The 18,627-nt window shown below is 45.1% G+C and overlaps 1 protein-coding gene across 3 annotated transcripts in view; it reads left to right on the forward strand.

The window, feature by feature from the left end:
• Positions 1 to 18,627, forward strand: part of NMT2 (N-myristoyltransferase 2) — a 63,437-nt gene that overhangs the window by 24,869 nt on the left and 19,941 nt on the right. For 2 of the 3 annotated variants that reach the window (XM_035021570.1, XM_035021568.1), the window contains exons 2-8: positions 7,322 to 7,457; positions 11,441 to 11,585; positions 14,729 to 14,847; positions 14,949 to 15,040; positions 15,162 to 15,278; positions 16,622 to 16,792; positions 17,967 to 18,075. In XM_035021570.1, the coding sequence (XP_034877461.1) occupies positions 7,322 to 7,457; positions 11,441 to 11,585; positions 14,729 to 14,847; positions 14,949 to 15,040; positions 15,162 to 15,278; positions 16,622 to 16,792; positions 17,967 to 18,075 (889 nt within the window). Of the gene's footprint in view, positions 1 to 7,321; positions 7,458 to 7,872; positions 7,916 to 11,440; positions 11,586 to 14,728; positions 14,848 to 14,948; positions 15,041 to 15,161; positions 15,279 to 16,621; positions 16,793 to 17,966; positions 18,076 to 18,627 lie in introns of all 3 variants that reach the window. The other variant, XM_035021569.1, reaches the window with a different exon arrangement.

The following is an 18,627-nucleotide window of genomic DNA, read 5'->3' on the forward strand; positions in this document are numbered from 1 at the left end:
GCTCTGGGCTCTGTCCCTGGGGCTCTGGGCTCTGTCCCTGGGGCTCTTGGTTCTGGCCCTCCAGTCGTCCTTCCAAAAGAAAACTGACTTTGCACCTCAGTGAGTAAACTTCTTTGTCTGTTTCCTGCCTATAAAAGGCTGAGGGTCCAAAGGCCTCTGTTCACTTTGTTCTGCTCCCTTTCAAGCTGGTGTGATGCTCATAGAAATGTCATGGGCTTTCCTACATGTCCATTTATAATCCACTCTGTTCGACAAAAGCTACCCTGAAATCTCTTCTGTCAAATAAACTTTTCTCTCTGTTGGGCTCCTGGTGAGAGTGTGGTGGGACAAAGATTCTTAGAAGATCTATTGTTTACAGAGGATAGATGAGGCCCATCCTTCAGAAACTTAGAAGGCCTTTTGTCTGTTTGGAATGGTCCAGAGGCACCACCTTAGATCTTCGCAACATCCTAACAAAGGGTCTTATTGCTCCACCCTTGCTTTGACTTCCTGTGCTTAGGCCATTTCTTTTTTCTTTTTTCTTTTAAGATTTATTTTATTTACTATTTGAGAGAAAGAGAAAAAAGGGCGGCAGAGGGGGAGAGAGAGGGAGAGAGAATCTCAAGCAGACTCCCCCCTGAGCTAGGAGCCTGATGCAGGCTCGATCCCACAACCAGTGAGATTACGACCTGAGCCTGAGCTGAAGGTGCCCCTGAGGCCATTTCTCAATATGCAAACCCTTTGCCTTCTAGAGATGCTGGGATGAGAAACACTTATTTTTTTAACCTGCAAAATACTGGCTGAGTATATATATTCTCTAATTTCTACTCAGAAACTAACTAGCTGATTCTTGAGTTGATCTCTCTCTTGTCTCATTATAGACAGCGGGGCGAAGCAGCACCTTCAGCCCTCTGCCCAGTGATCTTCTTAGTTCGAGCATCATCAGCTCATTAGGTACATTTTCTGGCTTCCACATCATCGCTGGCAACAGCTCTTTATAAACGTTCTTCCTCTAGTATGTAGCATGGGTCTCCCTTCCGCATTCAGGTTCCTAGTTGAAAATGAAGCACTCACTGAAATAATCATTATGTGAGACATTGTGTCTATTTTTCTTGGAACCCCCACCACCCCTCCCGGCCTTTTCACCTGGCCTTGGAGCGGTGGCTTGTGTTTTAGGGTTTTATTAGAGTGGCCCTCCATTTTCAGGCACCCAATTGCTGATCCAGTTGTTGTTGTTGTTGTTGTTTTTTAAAGATTTTATTTATTTATTAGAGAGAGAGATAATGAGAGAGAGCACATGAGAGGGGGGAGGGGCAGAGGGAGAAGCAGACTCCCCGCCGAGCAGGGAGCCCGATGCGGGACTCGATCCAGGGACTCCGGGATCATGACCTGAGCCGAACCAACTGAGCCACCCCAGGTGCCCATCTGATCCAGTTTTTACTGCTCTGTAACAAGTCATCACAGAGCTGGTGACCTAAAACAGTGGTCACTTTGTTAACGCTTGCAGATTCTGTGGGTAGGAAGTTGGAAAGGCAGGTACTCCCTTAGGGCCTCTTGTGCAGGTGCAGGCTCCACGGTGCTGGTCGTCCACCCGGCGGCCTCCCTCCCACAGCCCTACCTGGTGCTCCTGTGGAGTTAGGTGCGCCGTCTGCTGGCCCGGAGGTCTCAGGGCACTCAGGCCTCGTCCGTGGCTCCTGGCTGCCCCCAAAATGAGCACCCTGAGGAAGCCAGGTTGGAAACTGCATGGCCTTTTGTGTCCGAGCCTCCCGAATCACATGGGGTCACTTCTGCTGCACAAAGAGCAGGTGACAAGCCTGCCCAGATTCAGGCGGAGGGGAATAGACCTCACCTCTTGTTGAGAGAAGTATCAAAGAATTTTCAGGGGCGCCTGGGTGGCTCAGTCGTTAAGCGTCCTGCCTTCAGCTCAGGTCATGATCCCAGGGTCCTGGGATCGAGCCCCACATCAGGCTCCCTGCTCAGGGCAAGCCTGCTTCTCCCTCTGCCTGTAGTTCCCCTTGCTTGTGCTCTCTCTCTGTCAAATAAATAAATAAAATCTTTTATTTATTTTATTTATTTATTTTTTTAAAGATTTTATTCATCCATTTCAGAGAGAGAATGAGAGAGAGAGAGAGAGAGAGAGCACGAGAAGGGGGAGGGTCAGAGGGAGAAGCAGACTCCCCGCCAAGCAGGGAGCCCGATGCAGGACTCGATCCCAGGACTCCAGGATCATGACCTGAGCCGAAGGCAGTCGCTTAACCAACTGAGCCACCCAGGCGCCCATAAATAAAATCTTTTAAAAAAGAGAATTTTCAGATGTGTTTTGATACTGCTTGCACCTGGAACGGTATCCGGCAGCAAGAGAACCTCACTATGTGATTGCATCCAATTAGTAGGCAGATCTGCCTCTCTTATAAAATTTGCTTATCAGTCTTTGAGGGCTACAGTGTGACCCCAGTAATAACAAGTGATGTTACTTCTTGTATTTAGTAGTATTTTTGAAAAGTAGAGGCATGGGCACTTCACATTGTACACCTTTTATTCCAAGTGAATTAGAAAGTGAAATATTATTTTCCAAAAGTCACACAGTAGAGGAGAAACATGGAAGGATGTTAATGTAGTTTTACAGTAGGGAAGGTCTTTCTAAGCAAGATTTAAAAGCCCAGAAGCCACAGGGAAAATTTCTTAGACTCCACCAAGATTTTAAATGTCTATATAGGAAAAGATACTGTAAAAAAAATAAACCAGGTAAAGTATTTGCAATTTAAGTAATACACAACAGCTTAGGCAATGTACTACAGACATAAAGTAGTAGGTCATAGAGCTGTTGCAAGGATTGAATGAAATGAAAGTACCCAAAGTAAAAATACTTAACAACTGGTAAGTTCCATCCATGCTTGTATAAAGGCCACCGACAAATCAATTTTTTTAAGAGATGGGTAACAGAAAAAGGTATGAATGAGCAATTCATAGAAAAATATAAATGGTCAGTAAACATATGGAAAGATGTATAGCCTTGCTCCTGATTAAATAAAGAAAAGTTAAATTTGCAATAAGACTTTTCTACCTATAAGTGTGTCAAAGATGAAGGGCACCTGGGTGGCTCAGTCGTTAAGCGTCTGCCTTCGGCTCAGGTCATGGTTCCAGGGTCCTGGGATCGAGCCCCGCATTGGGCTCCCTGCTTGGCGGGAGGCCTGCTTCTCCCTCTCCCACTCCCCCTGCTTGTGTTCCCTCTCTCGCTGTATCTCTCTCTGTCAAATAAATACAATCTTTAAAAAAAATAATAAAAAAAATAAAAATTAAAAAAAAGACTGTCCAAGATGAAAAAGAATGTTAATATTTCAGTATTGGCAGAGAAGTTGGGAAATTGACATTCCTTGTTCCTTTATAGGAGAAGCATATTTTGCTTCTGGCTTCTTTCAGGATTTTCTTTTTAATCTTTGATTTTCTGTAGTTTGAAAAGGATATGCCAGTACCGAGGCGTAGTGTTTCTTGGGATGTATCCTGCTTGGTGTTCTCTGAGATTCCTGGATCTGTGGTTTGGTGCCTCACATTCATTGGGGAAAATTCTCGGTTGTGATCATTTCAAATATTTGTTAGGTTCCTCCTTTGCCTTCTGGTATTCCCATTACACATGTGTTACACCTTTTGTAGGTGTCCCACGGCCTTTGGGTATCCTAATCTGTTTCATCAGTCATTGTTCTCTTAGCTTTTCACTTTCGGAGATTTCTTTTGTTGCTGTTGTATTTTTGTTTTTGTTTTTGAGAGAGTGTGTGCTTGCATACGAGAGTGGGGTTGGGGGCAGCCCAGCGCGGAGCTTGATCCCACAACTCTGAGATCATGACCTGAACCTGAAATCAAGAGACGGACGCTTAACTGACCGAGCCACCCAGGCACCCCACTTTTGGACGTTTCTGTTAAGGTTTCTGTTGCAACATCTTCAAGCTCAGAGATTCTTTCCTCAGCTCTGTCCAGTCTACTAATAAGCCCATCAAAGGTACTCTTCATTTCTCTTACAGTGTCTTTTATTTCTATCATTTCTTTCTGGTTCTTTCTTAGGTTTTCTGTCTCTCTGTTAATGTTGTCTGTCCTTTCATGCTGTCTGCTTGGTTCCTTTGAGACCTTAGCATATTAATCATAGCTGTTTTGAATTCTTAGTCTGATAATTCCAGCATCCTTGCCCTGTCCGATTCCGGTGCTTGGTCTTTTTTCCAACTGTGTTTTTGGCCTCTCAGTACACCTTACAACTTTTTCTGGATAGCCAGACGTGAGGTACCAGGTAAGAGGGACTGCTATAGGCTGGCCTTCAGTAGCACAGTGGGGAGAGGTGAGGGCGTGGGGGTTCTACCGTCTTGCCCCTCCCAGCCCTTGGTGAGCCTGTGCCTCTGGGCTCTGAACTTGCTCCTGTTTCCTCTGTTTTCTTTTCCCCGATCATGTGGGACAGGATGCTACCGTGGGCTGGGTTTGGCTGTTTCCCCATGTCAGTTAGGCTCTGGTCGACGACTAATTTCTTCTGGGGGCAGGCTTTGTTGAGAACAGAGTGCTCTGGCTCATTTCAGAAGGGTCCCTCTTCCCCTCCCACTGCCAGAAGCATGGGGGGATTTTTGTCTGCTGTTTGTTCTGGGAACCTGACTGCTCCTGGAGGTAAAACTCACCAGCGTGTGGGATTCCCCTTGTGTTGGACCCCCCTGGTCCACATATAGGCCCCAGCATTGGGCAGTCACGACTCTGGTTTTCTTACCTGAGCACCGCTGCCGTGCAGGTTTGCATTCATGAGGCTTTTCTCCAGGAAGCCCTGTATTCACCTGTCTGGCCAGTCTTGGGGCCAGTCTTAGTTTGTCCTGGGTCCTTGCCTTTCCCATGAATCTGAGAGGAATTGTTGACCGGAATTGGTGACCAGAAACTGATTTACTCTTGGTGGAGTGGATATTGGTACAGTATTTAGTGCAGCAATCTTAATTATCTACTAAAAGTAAAAACGTTCGTGCCCTTTGATCTGGCATTTGCACCTTTGGACATACTGGCATGAATGCATAAAGATGTAAGCATTTTTTTATTTTTTTAATTTTTTTATTTTTATTTATTTATTTTTTAAAGATTTTATTTATTTATTTGACAGAGAGAGAGAGATAGCGAGAGCAGGAACACAAGCAGGGGGAATGGGAGAGGGAGAAGCAGGCTTCTTGCCGAGCAGGGAGCCCGATGTGGGACTCGATCCCAGGACCCTGGGATCATGACCTGAGCCGAAGGCAGACGCTTAACGACTGAGCCACCCAGGCGCCCTGTAAGCATTTTTTTAAAAAGATTTTATTTGAGAGAGAGAGTATGAGCGGGGGGTGGGATGGGAGAGAAGCAGACTCCCCACTGAGCAGGGAGCTGGATGTGAGACTCGATCCCAGCACCCCAGGATCGTCACCTGAGCCGAAGGTAGATGCTTAACCGGAAGGCACCCAGGTGCCCCCTGCAGCAGCATTTTTTAATATAGGGATGGTTAAATATGATATATTTACACAATGGAATGCTCTCTAGCTGCTAAAAAGAAATGAGGTAGCTCACTATATCCTGACATGGGAAGAAGTCTAAGACACATTGTTAAGTAAGTGGAAGGAGAAAAAAAGTAAGGTGGCAAATGGTATGTTTAAGATACAGTTTTTGTTTAAAACTTACAGTGAAAATAAAGGCGTGCTTAGAGAAAAAAGAGAATTTTGGAAGAATATGTACCAGAAAAACCACTGGTTGCTTCTGAGGGACAATGTTATGAGGCTGTTAATATATATATATGTTATGTATCAGTGACATTTGTGTCTTGTCTGATGCATACATTTCTGATAACTAGTCAGAGAAAGTAGGTAGCAGCAGATACAGTTCATTGAGGGCAACAGAATGGAACTGATTGTTTCCATCACTTTCCCCTACATCCAGGCGGTAATGCAGTAACTGTCTCTGAATTTTAACTTCCCTTCTGGGAATACTGTGGTAGTGTAGACCCAAGTAACTGGAAATTGCAAATCTCCTGGCGTCTCTTCCGCTCTTTCAGGGGGTGACAGCCATAAGATGACAAGAGTTCCAGACAAATGTTTTACCAGTGAACATTTTTTTTTCACGTAGAATTTTTTATTGTTAATTCTTCTTGTTAAATGATTTACCAAGGAAAATTTCCCCTTCTGCAGAGAAGCGGTTTCTTTGGTTCTGTTGTGTTGAGATTTGTGGTTTGTTGTACCCAAGAGATGTTTATAATGGAATTTTTTACAACACGCATCTCTCCCTTAAAAGGCTGCCTAAAAAGTAGGTTAGTGGAGCCGTGGTTAAGGGTGAAAGCTACTTGACTTCCATTATAAAATATGGTTTCTAGCTCCAGTTTTCCTGCTCGAATGCTGTTTAAGCACCTGCAGTGTGACTTCGTGTAGACTAGTAAGTCTTCCGAGTTCCTTGTGCTATTAACTTCTCATCTCACTTCCATTTCCCACTTTACATGCCATTTTGAGTTTCTGGATCTAATCTCATCATGTGCGTGTGGAGGGCGGGCTTCCCACCGACACTAGCAGAATTTTCATTTAACTGCATTCTGCTACCGTCCTCCCGGAGGTAGCATCAGATTGCCCGGGGCAGGGGTTCGGTCCTACAGGACTGCTCCCCACCCCACGCCGCCCGCCACTTGAGACACCAGTCGCAAACCCAGTGTCCCTTGTACTACTGACCAGCCAGGTGTGTATCAGAGGTTCCCAAGACCCCTTGCTCAGATTCGATTGATCTGCTGGAACAGCTCACAGAAGTACTAGAAACATTTTCTTTACTAGATGACTGGTTTATCGTAAAAGGATAGGACTGGGGAATGGCCAGGTGGAAGAGATGCCCAGGGCCAGGTGCTGGGAAAGGGCGCGGAGCATCCATGCTCCACTCTCCCCGAATCTGTACAAGGAAAACTCTGTTTTTCGAGGGTTTTATAGAGGCTTCATTACATAGGCACGACTGATCAAATCACTGGCCATCCTGCTGCCCTCCCCTCCTCCCTGGAAGCTGGGGGCTGGGAATATAAGTTCCAGCCCTCTGATCACAGGGTTCGCACCACTGGCAACCAACCCCCATCCTTAGGCACTTTCCAAAAGTCACCTCATTAACACAACAGACATTTTTAAGCTCTTGTCACTTAGGAAGTATGTATGAGAGCTATATATTAGGTCGTCTGAATGATCACATATATACGTTTCTTATAAATCACAATATCAGGCATCCTAATCTAGTTCTTTTTTTTTCTTCCTGGGTATAATTTGCGTTCTTCTCAATGATTAATTTTATATAATGATTTTTTTTGTTCTTGTTTTACCCTCTGTGAATTTCCTAACAGAAGTCCTGGAGGGGATTTGGGTGCCAAAAAGAAAAAGAAGAAACAGAAGAGAAAAAAGGAGAAACCGAACTCCGGAGGCACCAAGTCAGACTCGGCCTCTGATTCGCAGGAGATTAAAATCCAGCAGCCTTCCAAAGTGAGACCCCTGTTTTATTTTAGCCTCTGTGGTTCCTCCTGCATGTGGGAGCCGGACTGTAGGGCTCAGCGCCCCCGGGGGAGCAGAGGTGTCCTTAGGGTTTTGCTGGGACCGTGTGCTGGAAGGCGCTCGTCCCCGGCGGGCATTTACAGCCTTCCTGACGCTGATGTTCGTACCTAAATAACCAAGAGGTACAGACTGCATTTTTGTGTGTATGTGGATACGACCTGCATTTTTCCTTTTTCTCAAAGAGCGCATTTGTATGTAGATTGTAGTGATAGAAGTCAGTCTCCACGGGAGCTTGTTAGGTGTGTGTTGTTGTTGTTTTGAAGTTACGCTTAATATTTCATTACTTTTAGTTCAGAAGATATTCACATTTTAATTTTTCTGGGTATCTGTCTAATTACCTGAATAGCACCACACGATCTGGCAGCAGATTCCCACGGGAGCAGCCACGGGTAAGTCTTACGACTTTGAATCCGACCAGTTGGCTTCTCGGCCATTCTTACATCCCATTGCCTAGGGTGGGCCGTAGCTCCTGCCGTTCCCGCCGGAGAAACACCCCTCTGAGACCCAGCCAGCAGTTGTGGTGGGCGGATGGCCGGCCGCGTGGGGTTCTGGTGGTGCTGATGGCAGGCCCCCCCCCCCCCGCCTTCCGGGGGGCCGACCCGGGTCACCCTGGCGGGGAACACAGGCCTTGTGTGCGGGCCACGGGGGACCACAGGGCCCTCTCCGTGCAGGAAACTCACAGGGCAAAGGGGGTGGCGTTAGAAGTATGACGAAGCCCGGATGATCCTGATGGTTGCAGCTCCACGTCAGTTGTCCCGGGGGTCGTGGTGTGGCCGAGGGGCTCGGTCCCGGCCCACGAGCTGTGTGGGTGCCGCGCTCTGCGAGCCTATTTGCTGTTAGATCCTTTCTGTTAAGTGGTCTTTATAGTCTAAAGCACTGTATATATGGCAAGTTTCGCGGGGTTGAAATTCTTTTTCTTGCACACAGTTGACACTGTATCGTGGGAAGTGGGTCTTGCAGGCAGATTTTGGTGTTGTTACTGTTTTACATGTAAGACCAGAGGGGTCACTGAGAGGATACTTACTTTGCCCAATTCTCCCTGACTGCCTATGTGGGGTGAGAAGAAAATGGGATGTTCTCCCCTTGCTTTTCAGCTCGTCTCTCAGGTAATAAATACTCTATTCACTGTACCTACTTCCTGAGGTCACTCATATAAGGTACACCATCTACTCCCAAGACATTTTTCCCATTTCTCAATGTCGCTTCATTGGATAAATGCGGTGCCACTTATATGCAGTTCTGACCCTCTGTATTGCTTCTACCATCACCATCAGCTTGTACCCCTCGCCGCACCCCCCAGTGACTTTGAGCCCTTCCCTTACTTCTGGTCACTTATGAGAAACTAGAGCTAGCCAAGGCAGGAGGAATGGCTAGCATGTACGTAGAGAAGTTGTTTTCTTTTTTAATTGAGAATAAATAAGAATTGTGTTAATGTGGGCCTTTGTCCATTGCATTTTTTTAAACTGGAGCTTCTTTCCCTTACACAAGATGCTAGCTCTAAATAACACTATAAATTACAGTGGATTGTGTGTAGAAAATATTATTTTCTGCCCTCAAGAACCAGAATAAGATGACATTTGTCTGGATTCTTTAGACTTCTTAGTGGTGGAGGACTTGGACATCTTTCCAAGATACTAAATTTAGAAAGTAAAGGGTAAAGTTACGTACAGTTGGAGCTTAGTAGTCCACGGAGGAAAAGAGGTGCGCCTGACTTAGGGATATGGTAGTGGGAAGCTAACGTGGGATTGATCCACGTTCTCACCTTCCCTAACACTAATTCATTTCTCCCCAGGCGGTGCTGCTGTGGAAAGTAAATGGATAGGTTTAAGAATGTATCATAGCTGAATTTCCCTTGCTGCTTTGTCACCATGGATTTGAAAATTGTGCTTGCGCAACTCTCTACTTTAAGAAAGCACTTAAAGGGGCGCCTGGGTGGCTCAGTTGGTTAAGCGACTGCCTTCTGCTCAGGTCATGATCCTGGAGTCCCGGGATCGAGTCCCGCATCGGGCTCCCTGCTCGGCAGGGAGTCTGCTTCTCCCTCTGACCCTCCTCCCTCTCATGCTCTCTGTCTCTCATTCTCTCTCTCTCAAATAAATAAATAAAATCTTAAAAAAAAAAAAAAAGAAAGAAAGAAAGCACTTAAAATAGTGATCATTCAGATATAAATATTTCACGAATGGTCGTTTTATGTAAAGACTGCTAGTCAACCTGATGAGGCTCGTTAGGTAGGGTTGAAACCACTCTGAGGTCTGTCTTCACGGAGTTGGGATATCCTTGGCTCCTTTGGAACAAAGATGCTGATTCATGTTTGCTGCAAACTAGCTAGAGTTTGGCATATTTGTGATCAAGAATTTAACTCCAGAATCAGGAAAGAAAAATTCCCATGACAAATTCAGTGCAGGCTTTGTAGGTTCAAATTTGCCTTTTTAAGGATAAATGGGGACATGTTCAAGCATTATTAAGTTGAAATATGCTGTGCTCCGACTTCTCTCTAAGTTGTCGGTCTTCTAGTAGATGGCCTTGTTCAGGGGTTCCAATGGATGTAAATTTCATTTTGCTGGAAATCAGTTACTCTATGTTGGAGGTTCAGAGCAAGAATCTTAAGCAAACACAGGGAGGCCTATATTAAATAAACTCTGTTTTGTAGTGTGTCACATGGGTAAAGCTTCCCAGGTTAAAGGCTTGGCTTCCGACCACAGACGTTAGACTCAACGTTGACCAGAAGTCCAGAGCTACTATTAATAAACCAGCGAGGGTCGATAGTAGCTTTTCTTTGCGCCCCCGGTTTGTTGGCACACAGGAAAACCAAAGGGCTCCGAAATTCTTGTTAACCACTTCTGAACTACAGTGAAGAGCACTGTTTGTGTGGCATCAAAATCCTAAAACTAATAATTTTGCGTACTGAAAAAAACTCCGTGATTTTCCTATTCAGCCCTAAGTGGAAAAGAGAGGCTCACTTTCCGTGTGGGATTACATTATCTGAGGGACTTTCCAAAAAAAGAGCTGGGGAATCTTCAGAGATAAGAGGATATTGGCTTTGAGGAAGGAACTTGAGATTGGAAAGGTATTGTCAATTTTCCAGACTGAGAATATGTTTTACTTAAAAAGGTTAGTTTCCAACACTTGGGTTGGGGAAAACAGGCTGTGGTTGCCAAAGATCTAAACTCACAGAAGAAACTGTTCTCGTTGGAAGGTTTGTCTCTGGAGGAACATCAGAGCTGGGAGAGGGCAGGGTGTGGTCCTGGTGGAGGGCATTCTTAGAGATTTCCTTTCTTGATTAACTTCCTTCCCAGCTCAGCACTCAGTTCTCTTTCCTTTTCCTTTTCTTTCCCTTTCCCCTTTCCCTTTTCCTTTTCCTTTCCTTTCCTTTCCTGTCCTTCCTTCCTTCCTTCCTTCCTTCCTTCCTCTTTCTTCTTCTTTTTTTTTAATGGACTAAAATTTCCCTCATCTGCCCGCTTTCCATTCTAGCACTTACTTCCTTTGGCCCCACATTGCTACTGCAGGGCATAAACCCCAACAGTGAAACCGAGGGTATGCCTGACGGGCTGCCGCGTGGTAGTAACGCATTCGCGCGTGTCCCTCCTCTCTGCCGCTCTGCCCGCATGAGTGCGGGTGAGGACCCTCTGCAGATAGGGGGGACCCTGAAGCCAGGGGTGGTCGGCTTTACTTCAGATTTCCCAAAACTATCAAAGCCCCGTTAAAACTACCGAGCTATTGTTACCTTTAACATAATGTGTTTGCTTCTATTTTAATACCTTAGCATCCTTGAGCCCGATCCCTGACCAGGCTTAGAGGAGAGCTGGTTGGTTTTTTGGTGTTGTAGGCTCCAAGGCAGATGGCACGTGTGTCTGCCCCAGGTTTGGGAGCGGTGGCCGCTGCCTCATTTTTGTGTGTGTGTGTCTTTGCTGTTCTAGAATCCCAGCATTCCAATGCAGAAGTTGCAGGATATCCAGAGAGCAATGGAGCTGTTGTCCGCGTGCCAGGGCCCCGCCAGGAGCATCGATGAGGCTGCCAAACACAGATACCAGTTTTGGGACACACAGCCGGTACCCAAATTAAGTAAGCTCTTCTGCCTTTCTTTCTGCCCCCCCCTCACAAAAACAGCTGGGTTAACAACAAACAAAAGAAACTTCCATAATTTCCATAATTTGTTTTTTTATCACAGATTAGCAGTGTACACAAAAGTCCTGTTTTTCGTCTTAAAATAGAAATATTGGGTAGTGACACTGGCTTTCAGTAGACACAATTTTAGAGTCTAATTCCTCTTCCTATAGAAAAAATCCAACTTCTCCCACTTGAAACCTTAGTGTATTCAAAACATATATAAAAGACAGAGTCTCAGGACCTTTTTTGGTCCTGAGCTTCATGGAATCGTTTTTCCTCTACATAAATTTTTAGCAGTCTCACATCTCACTTACTCCAAAAGACACAGGATATTTGCCCTACTAGATCTTCTTGAAATGGAAGGTTTTATGCTGCTCAGCAGTAGGATCCTGCACACTCACCGCCGGCGTGAATTACTAGCAGCTGAGAACACCGCGGCGCAGTAAGGGACTTGGGCCCCTCGGGAGCGCTCCGGGGGACACGTGGGGCGCATGGGCATCTCGGCAGCAGGCCTCTCCCCTCAGCGCTGGGCCTGCTCCCTCACGTTCCACTCAGACTGTTCGCCTTATAAGTTTCCATAAACATCATTTAACTCTTCCCCTTTCCACAGTAGAGAAGGTGATGATATAAATGCACTAAAAATGATTATGACTGCATTAAAAGCTAAGCCTGCTGCTTTCTCTTATCCTCCTATGCAAATAGATTATAATTACTTTCTCTGTTCTTCTTTCTTGATTGTTCGAGTTCCAGAATCTGTGTAAGGTAAAGGATTGTCATCCAGATCTCTTTGTAGTCCAGTTATGTACACATTATCCGTTTTATCGCATAAAAATCCGGGAACAGTCCTTGTCTTTGCCCTCAAATAATGGTTTTCAACCTTTTTGAAGTTCCTGCTCCTCTCCCTGCCGTATCCACCCCACGTACCTGGAAAAAGCACGGGCTTGGGAGTGGGAAAGATCAAGGAAAGCGATTCTCCTCACTTGTTTTTTCCTTCAGGCTCTAGAAATACATGTGTTTGGTTGTGGAGGAAGACTCCCTAGAGTGAACTTAAAGGATTTTAAATGCCGTTGAATTGAGTGGCCATTAGAGAAAGGGATGTGGGTCTGTTGATCCGTATGTATTGGGTTTAGCTGAATGCTGCTTGGCAAGCTGTTGGTGGCTTTCAGGTCACAGCACCGGGGTCAAGCAAGCCGCCTTGGGCCGCCTCCTAACACCACCATACCTCTTTGGGAAGATAGCCGGGGTGCGCCACATTTCCCTGCTCAGCAGAGAGCCTGCTTCTCCCTTTCCCTCTGCCTGCCGCTCTGCCTACTTGTGCTATCTCTCTGTCAAATAAATAAATTAAAAAAAAAAAAATCTTTAAAAAAAAAAAGGTGATTAAAAAAATAGTAATAAAAATAAATTTAAAAAAAGGTGAGGCCAAAACCTGTACCTGAGGGTCATTTATTCAGCAAATACCTGTTGTTTTTTTTCCTTCTGCTTCTGTTTATTTATTTATTTCTTCTTTGAGGTGTAACTGACATACAGCACTATATTAGTTTCAGGTGTCGAACATAACGATGTTTGTGTACCTTGTTAGATGACCCCCACGGTAGGTCTAGTTATCATCCCTCACCACACCGACTTACAGAATTTTTTTTTCTTTTTTTTTTCTTAAAGATTTTATTTATTCATTATTCATTAGAGAGAGAGAGCGCACGCACAAGTGGAGAGGAGAGGCAGAGGGAAAGGGAGAAGCAGACTCCCCACTGAGCAAGGAGCCCGATGCGGGACTCGATCCCAGGACCTGGAGATCATGACCTGAGCTGAAGGCAGACACTTAACCAACCGACTGAGCCACCCAGGCGTCCCCAGAATTTTTTTCTTATAATAAGGACTTTTAAGATCTGCTGTCTTAGCAACTTGCAAATACGCAATGCAGTATTATTAACTATAATCACCATGCGGTGTATTATATCCCCAGAGCTTACTTGCCTTATAACTGGAAGTTTGTGCCTTTTGACCCCCTTCACCCATTTCACACTCCCACCCCTGCCAACCACCAGACTGTTCTCCGTGTCTAGGAATTCAGAATTTTTGTTTTTTTTAGATGCCATAGATAAGTGAAATCATACAGTATTTGTCTTTCTCTCTCTGACATGACTCACTTCACATAATGCCTTCAAGGTCACCAACGGCAAGATTTCATTCTTTTTTATGGCTGAGTAATAGATCAGTGGTGAGTGTGTATTGCTCAGTGCCAGGCGCTGGGGAACATGGCGGGGAAACAGTGAAGGGGAAGTAGGATACAAATGGTGGCCAGGTGGAGATGGAGGGAGGGCATCCTCCAGGTAGGAAACAGCTTTAGTCAGGGAAAGATGCTGTGGGAAAGTGATGTGTAAGCTTATGTCTGCAAACACGCAAGCGGCTCGCCTAAGGAGAGCAGGGGAAGGGCTGTGAGAGCAGAGGGAAACCCCAGACACCGTGAGCTGGGGCCAGCCTGAGGGGGGTTAGTGTGGATGAAGCTGGAGAGAAAGGCCAGGTGGGCATCAGCCACACGCAGGGGACTGGGTTCTATCCCAGTCACACTGGGAAGCTGTGGAGAAGGAACTGGAAAAGGGCACCTTTGTGGAGATCACTGGAGCCGTGGATGACTTCAGCTGCATTGTCAGCAGTCTGCAAATTACTTGTAGGTGTTGCTGGGAGGGGTCAGAGGTCACCGTAGCCCTCCCCCCACCCCACCAGGTTTTTGAAATGCAGAATAAGAAGAGACTTCCCCAGGCCGTCTTAGGACCTAAGCTGTCCACTGTGGTGTAGTGCAGTGGATCTGTCAAGTAGGGGCTGAGGCTGAGAAGTCACTGTCATGTCCTAATACACACCTTGTCATTGCATGAGAAAGGATTGCTCCCTCTATTTAATTGGTGAGATAGCAGCTCTTCTCCGCCACCTAGCTACCTTGTCTCCCTCCAAGAAGGAGCTGAAACATAGCATATTTTCAAAGATGATGTGAAACCCAAGTCCCCTAGAAATGATTTCGTTTTCTGTGACGGACCATTTTGGATCATCACAATGCTTTGTCCTTGAATATTCTTTTTGTCTGTCTTTTTTCTCCTCCCCAGATGAAGTCATAACCTCTCACGGGGCCATTGAAGCGGATAAAGACAACGTGCGTCAGGAGCCCTATTCCCTGCCGCAGGGTTTTATGTGGGACACCCTGGACTTGGGTAACGCCGATGTGGTGAGTAACACTCTGGGGTTCAACACCTGCCTTCGCACACATTGCTTCTGGGGGGCGGGGGTTGTGAGCACCATAGACCGGACACTTGCTTGGTCTTGTAGCTCAAGGAGCTGTACACGCTGTTAAATGAGAATTACGTGGAAGATGAGGAGAGCGTGTTCCGTTTCGACTACTCGCCCGAATTCTTGCTGTGGTGAGTCTGGCCGGCTGCTGGGGGGTGCCCCGGGCTTGGGCAGTCGGGGCGGCGTGCCTCGGTCTCCCTGGGTTCCTGGACACTAACCGCTGCCTGTTTTCCTTGCCTGCATCCGCTTCAGGGCGCTGCGTCCCCCGGGCTGGCTCCTTCAGTGGCACTGTGGGGTCCGAGTGTCTTCGAACAAAAAGCTAGTAGGGTTCATAAGTGCCATCCCAGCAAACATTCGGATTTATGACAGGTACCTATTACAGCTTGTCCATGCCGGCTTTGATGTGTTGTTTTTCTAAGAACTGCAGTTACAATGGGCTTTGAAAAATCACCGATGCAGATTGTTGATCTTAGGGGAGGTTGTGGGTGGGTTGGGGCGGGGGTCTGCAGGAAGGAACTCTACTTTCTGCTCGGTTTTGCTAAATCTAAAACTCTTAAAAATAAAGCTGATTCAGAAACACGGACCAGTGGAAAACTAAAGTTGATTTAATAAAAAAAAATTGGACTGCAAACAGCAAAAAAAGGACAGCTCTTTCTCAATCTCGTCAGTGCACACACACAAATACGACGTATACATGTATATATGTATGTATCAGAATAAAAAAGCTATAAATGGTTATTTCAGATTTATTTCTGGAGAAAAAAATTATCGTAAAAAATCTTAGGAGAGATTTTTTAAAAATCTTTTTATCCATAGGATAACTGTGTTGCATTTTTGCTCTGGGTCTCTAGCCCAGAAAGTCAGAGATCTTGTGCAGAGTGGGACTGTGTACTTCTCAGTGTATTGGTTAGTTTCTTTGCTACTAAAAGGCATTTGATGTCAAGGAGTCTCTGTGCCACATGGAATGCCTGCATACGTAGAACCAGAGTGGGGAACAGGCTTTGGAGCCCTGGAAGGTTTACTGTAGCTCAGAAAAACACCAGCTCTCGTCTGGTCAAGGCACCTCTCAGGATCCTAGGAATTGCATTATACTCCAAAGCAACATCTTACCAGATTGTGCAGCTGGGTGACCCAGTTATTGTCCTAATTGCGTACATGACAGAAAAAAACAGATGTAGAAACTTTGAGGCACATCTTACCCGTTTTTATTTCTTTTATTTTTTTTTTAAAGATTTTATCTATTTTATTTGAGAGAGAGATATCGAGAGAGAGCATGAGTGGGGAGGAGAGGGAGAGGCCTCCCTGCCACTGAGCAGGGATCCCGATGCAGGACTCGATCCCAGGACCCTGGGATCATGACCTGAGCCGAAGGCAGACGCTTAACCGACTGAGCCACCCAGGCTCCCCATCTTACCCGTTTTCTAAAGTGAAAACTTACTTTAAAAAAAAAGTCTTAAATTTATTTAGGACAAGGGCGTTTGGGTCTCCATGGCCTAGAGTTATGATCATTTTAGCAGGGGATTTGGAGACCAGCATATCCATCTGAACTTGTGAAATGTCTAAATGATGTTCATTTGTTCTTAAATATTGTGTTGAAGGTGGGGGGGATCTTTCGGTTTCATATTCTTTGAAATGTCATGGGTGTTGTCTTATTTTTTTAAATGTTTTCGTCTTACATTCCCTCCGATTTTTGACCTCTTTCTCTTTCTTAGTGTGAAAAAGATGGTAGAAATCAACTTTCTTTGTGTTCATAAGAAATTGAGATCAAAACGGGTAGCTCCAGTGTTAATTCGAGAAATAACCAGAAGAGTGAACCTGGAAGGGATTTTTCAGGCCGTCTATACCGCTGGAGTGGTTCTTCCTAAGCCGGTGGCCACTTGCAGGTAACAACACCACAGGCTCACCTCTTGCCCCCTTGCTCTGTTGCTACCAGTTACTCTCACGTGTAACTCAGGGATTTGGGTTTACCTGTTATTACGTAGTTTGGTGGCAGAGGGGGGAGACCAGACCCAAGAACCACTGTGTCCAGTGTTCTTTCCAGTTTGCCATAGAACCACTTCGTGATTAAAAAAAAAGCCGGGGGGTGCGGGGGACTCTGCTTTTTAACATTTACCTGCTAATGATGCTGGTTCTGTATTCCTGTGTCCTTTCCGTTGGAGAGACCAGCACTGCCTCTCCCTTGGGGAATTCGGGGCATTGTGATCTTGAAACATCCAGCCTGCTAGCATTTTCTTTCCTTCCAAACACTCAGGTTTATACCAGCCTCTGCCCTGGCTGTCAGGGAACTGTCCCAAATGCCTGATAAACACCAGTTGAGAAGCCCAAACAAACCTGTTTGCTCAGAGTAAGAAAAGGCTTAAGCTCTGTTTTTTATGACTTCATCTGTTCTTACCAAGCTTTCAAAGGTTAATCCAGGGCAGATTTGGTGCCTGGACTAACCTGTTGTAAAGCCTCAGGGTTTATCTCTCTTGACTATTTTTGCCTCAAATAAGACGAAAACTTATGAAAGGTATGAAAGGTAAACTGCAAAACGACTCTCTCCGATTAAATTATTCATAAATAACCTGAACAAATAAGACTTCGCAGGTATGTTTTAATACAAATCATCCTAGTACCTAAACTGGAATCACTGAAGAAATTCAAGATAGTTTCTCAAAAAGTTGTTTTCTTTGGTGTGCATTATATAAAAGCGACAGCTACAAATTTAGGGGGGATGTTTTCATGTTTTTAAACTTTTTGGTTTGCTTCCTGTAGAATCAGCAGTGGTCATTAAAGACTTGCAGACTGGGCACTTTTTAACTTTATTTACAATTTTGATTGCTCTTTACTGAAAGAGATGAAATGTCACAGACTACAAAGGAACATAAGGAAAGTAAGGATGTATTTTAGATGTAAAAACCAGCTGATAAAATAATTATGCAAGAAGAGGGCTAGCATCCAACCCTGCACCAGGGGCATCACTAGTGTTCGTTAAATGCTTCTATAACTGGGACAAAGAGTAAAAAAACTGGTAGGGTTAGAAACCAATCAGGTTTTAAAACCTTTATTATATTCCAGATACTGGCATCGATCACTAAACCCCAGAAAACTGGTAGAAGTGAAATTTTCTCACTTGAGTAGAAATATGACTTTACAGAGAACAATGAAGCTCTACAGACTTCCGGATGTAAGTAAGAATGTTCTGCAGTTTTTCAAAGCTGTGACTTTAACTAAAGCTTTTAATGTAGAAAAGAGTTATTTGCAAGAGTCTTAAAAAACCAGCTCATGTGTTTGAGAATGTGAATATGTCGCTTTTTGGAACTCTGGGCTAGCAAAAATAGGGGAGCTCATTTGGAAACACCAGGTTTTTTTTGCTTTTTGTTTTTTAAGACTTTTAAGTCTTTAGTTTAGGGTTGGATGGGATTGAACTCAAGATACGTAAGTTTTGAAATTTCGAGTATTTACCATTTGTTACATAAGAAGGAAGAAAACTTGGGGCTTCTGATGCTATTTAAGGAATAAGGCTTAGAGTGAGAGACCAAGGAGAGGAAATAATGTTTCATTAAATTACCATCTTTTTAGGGTCGCCTGGGTGGCTCAGTTGGTTAAGCATCTGACTCTTGGTTTCAGCTCAGGTCGTGATCGCAGGGTTGTGGGATCAAGCCCTGCATTGGGCTCTGTGCTCAGTGGGGAGTCTGCTTGAAAGGTTCTTCTTAAGCCTCCCCACCCCATCTCTTAA

Source organism: Mirounga leonina, unplaced genomic scaffold (genome assembly GCF_011800145.1).
Source record: "Mirounga leonina isolate KUSES-001 unplaced genomic scaffold, KU_Mleo_1.0 Mir_175, whole genome shotgun sequence".
NCBI classification, from domain to species: Eukaryota; Metazoa; Chordata; class Mammalia; order Carnivora; family Phocidae; genus Mirounga; species Mirounga leonina.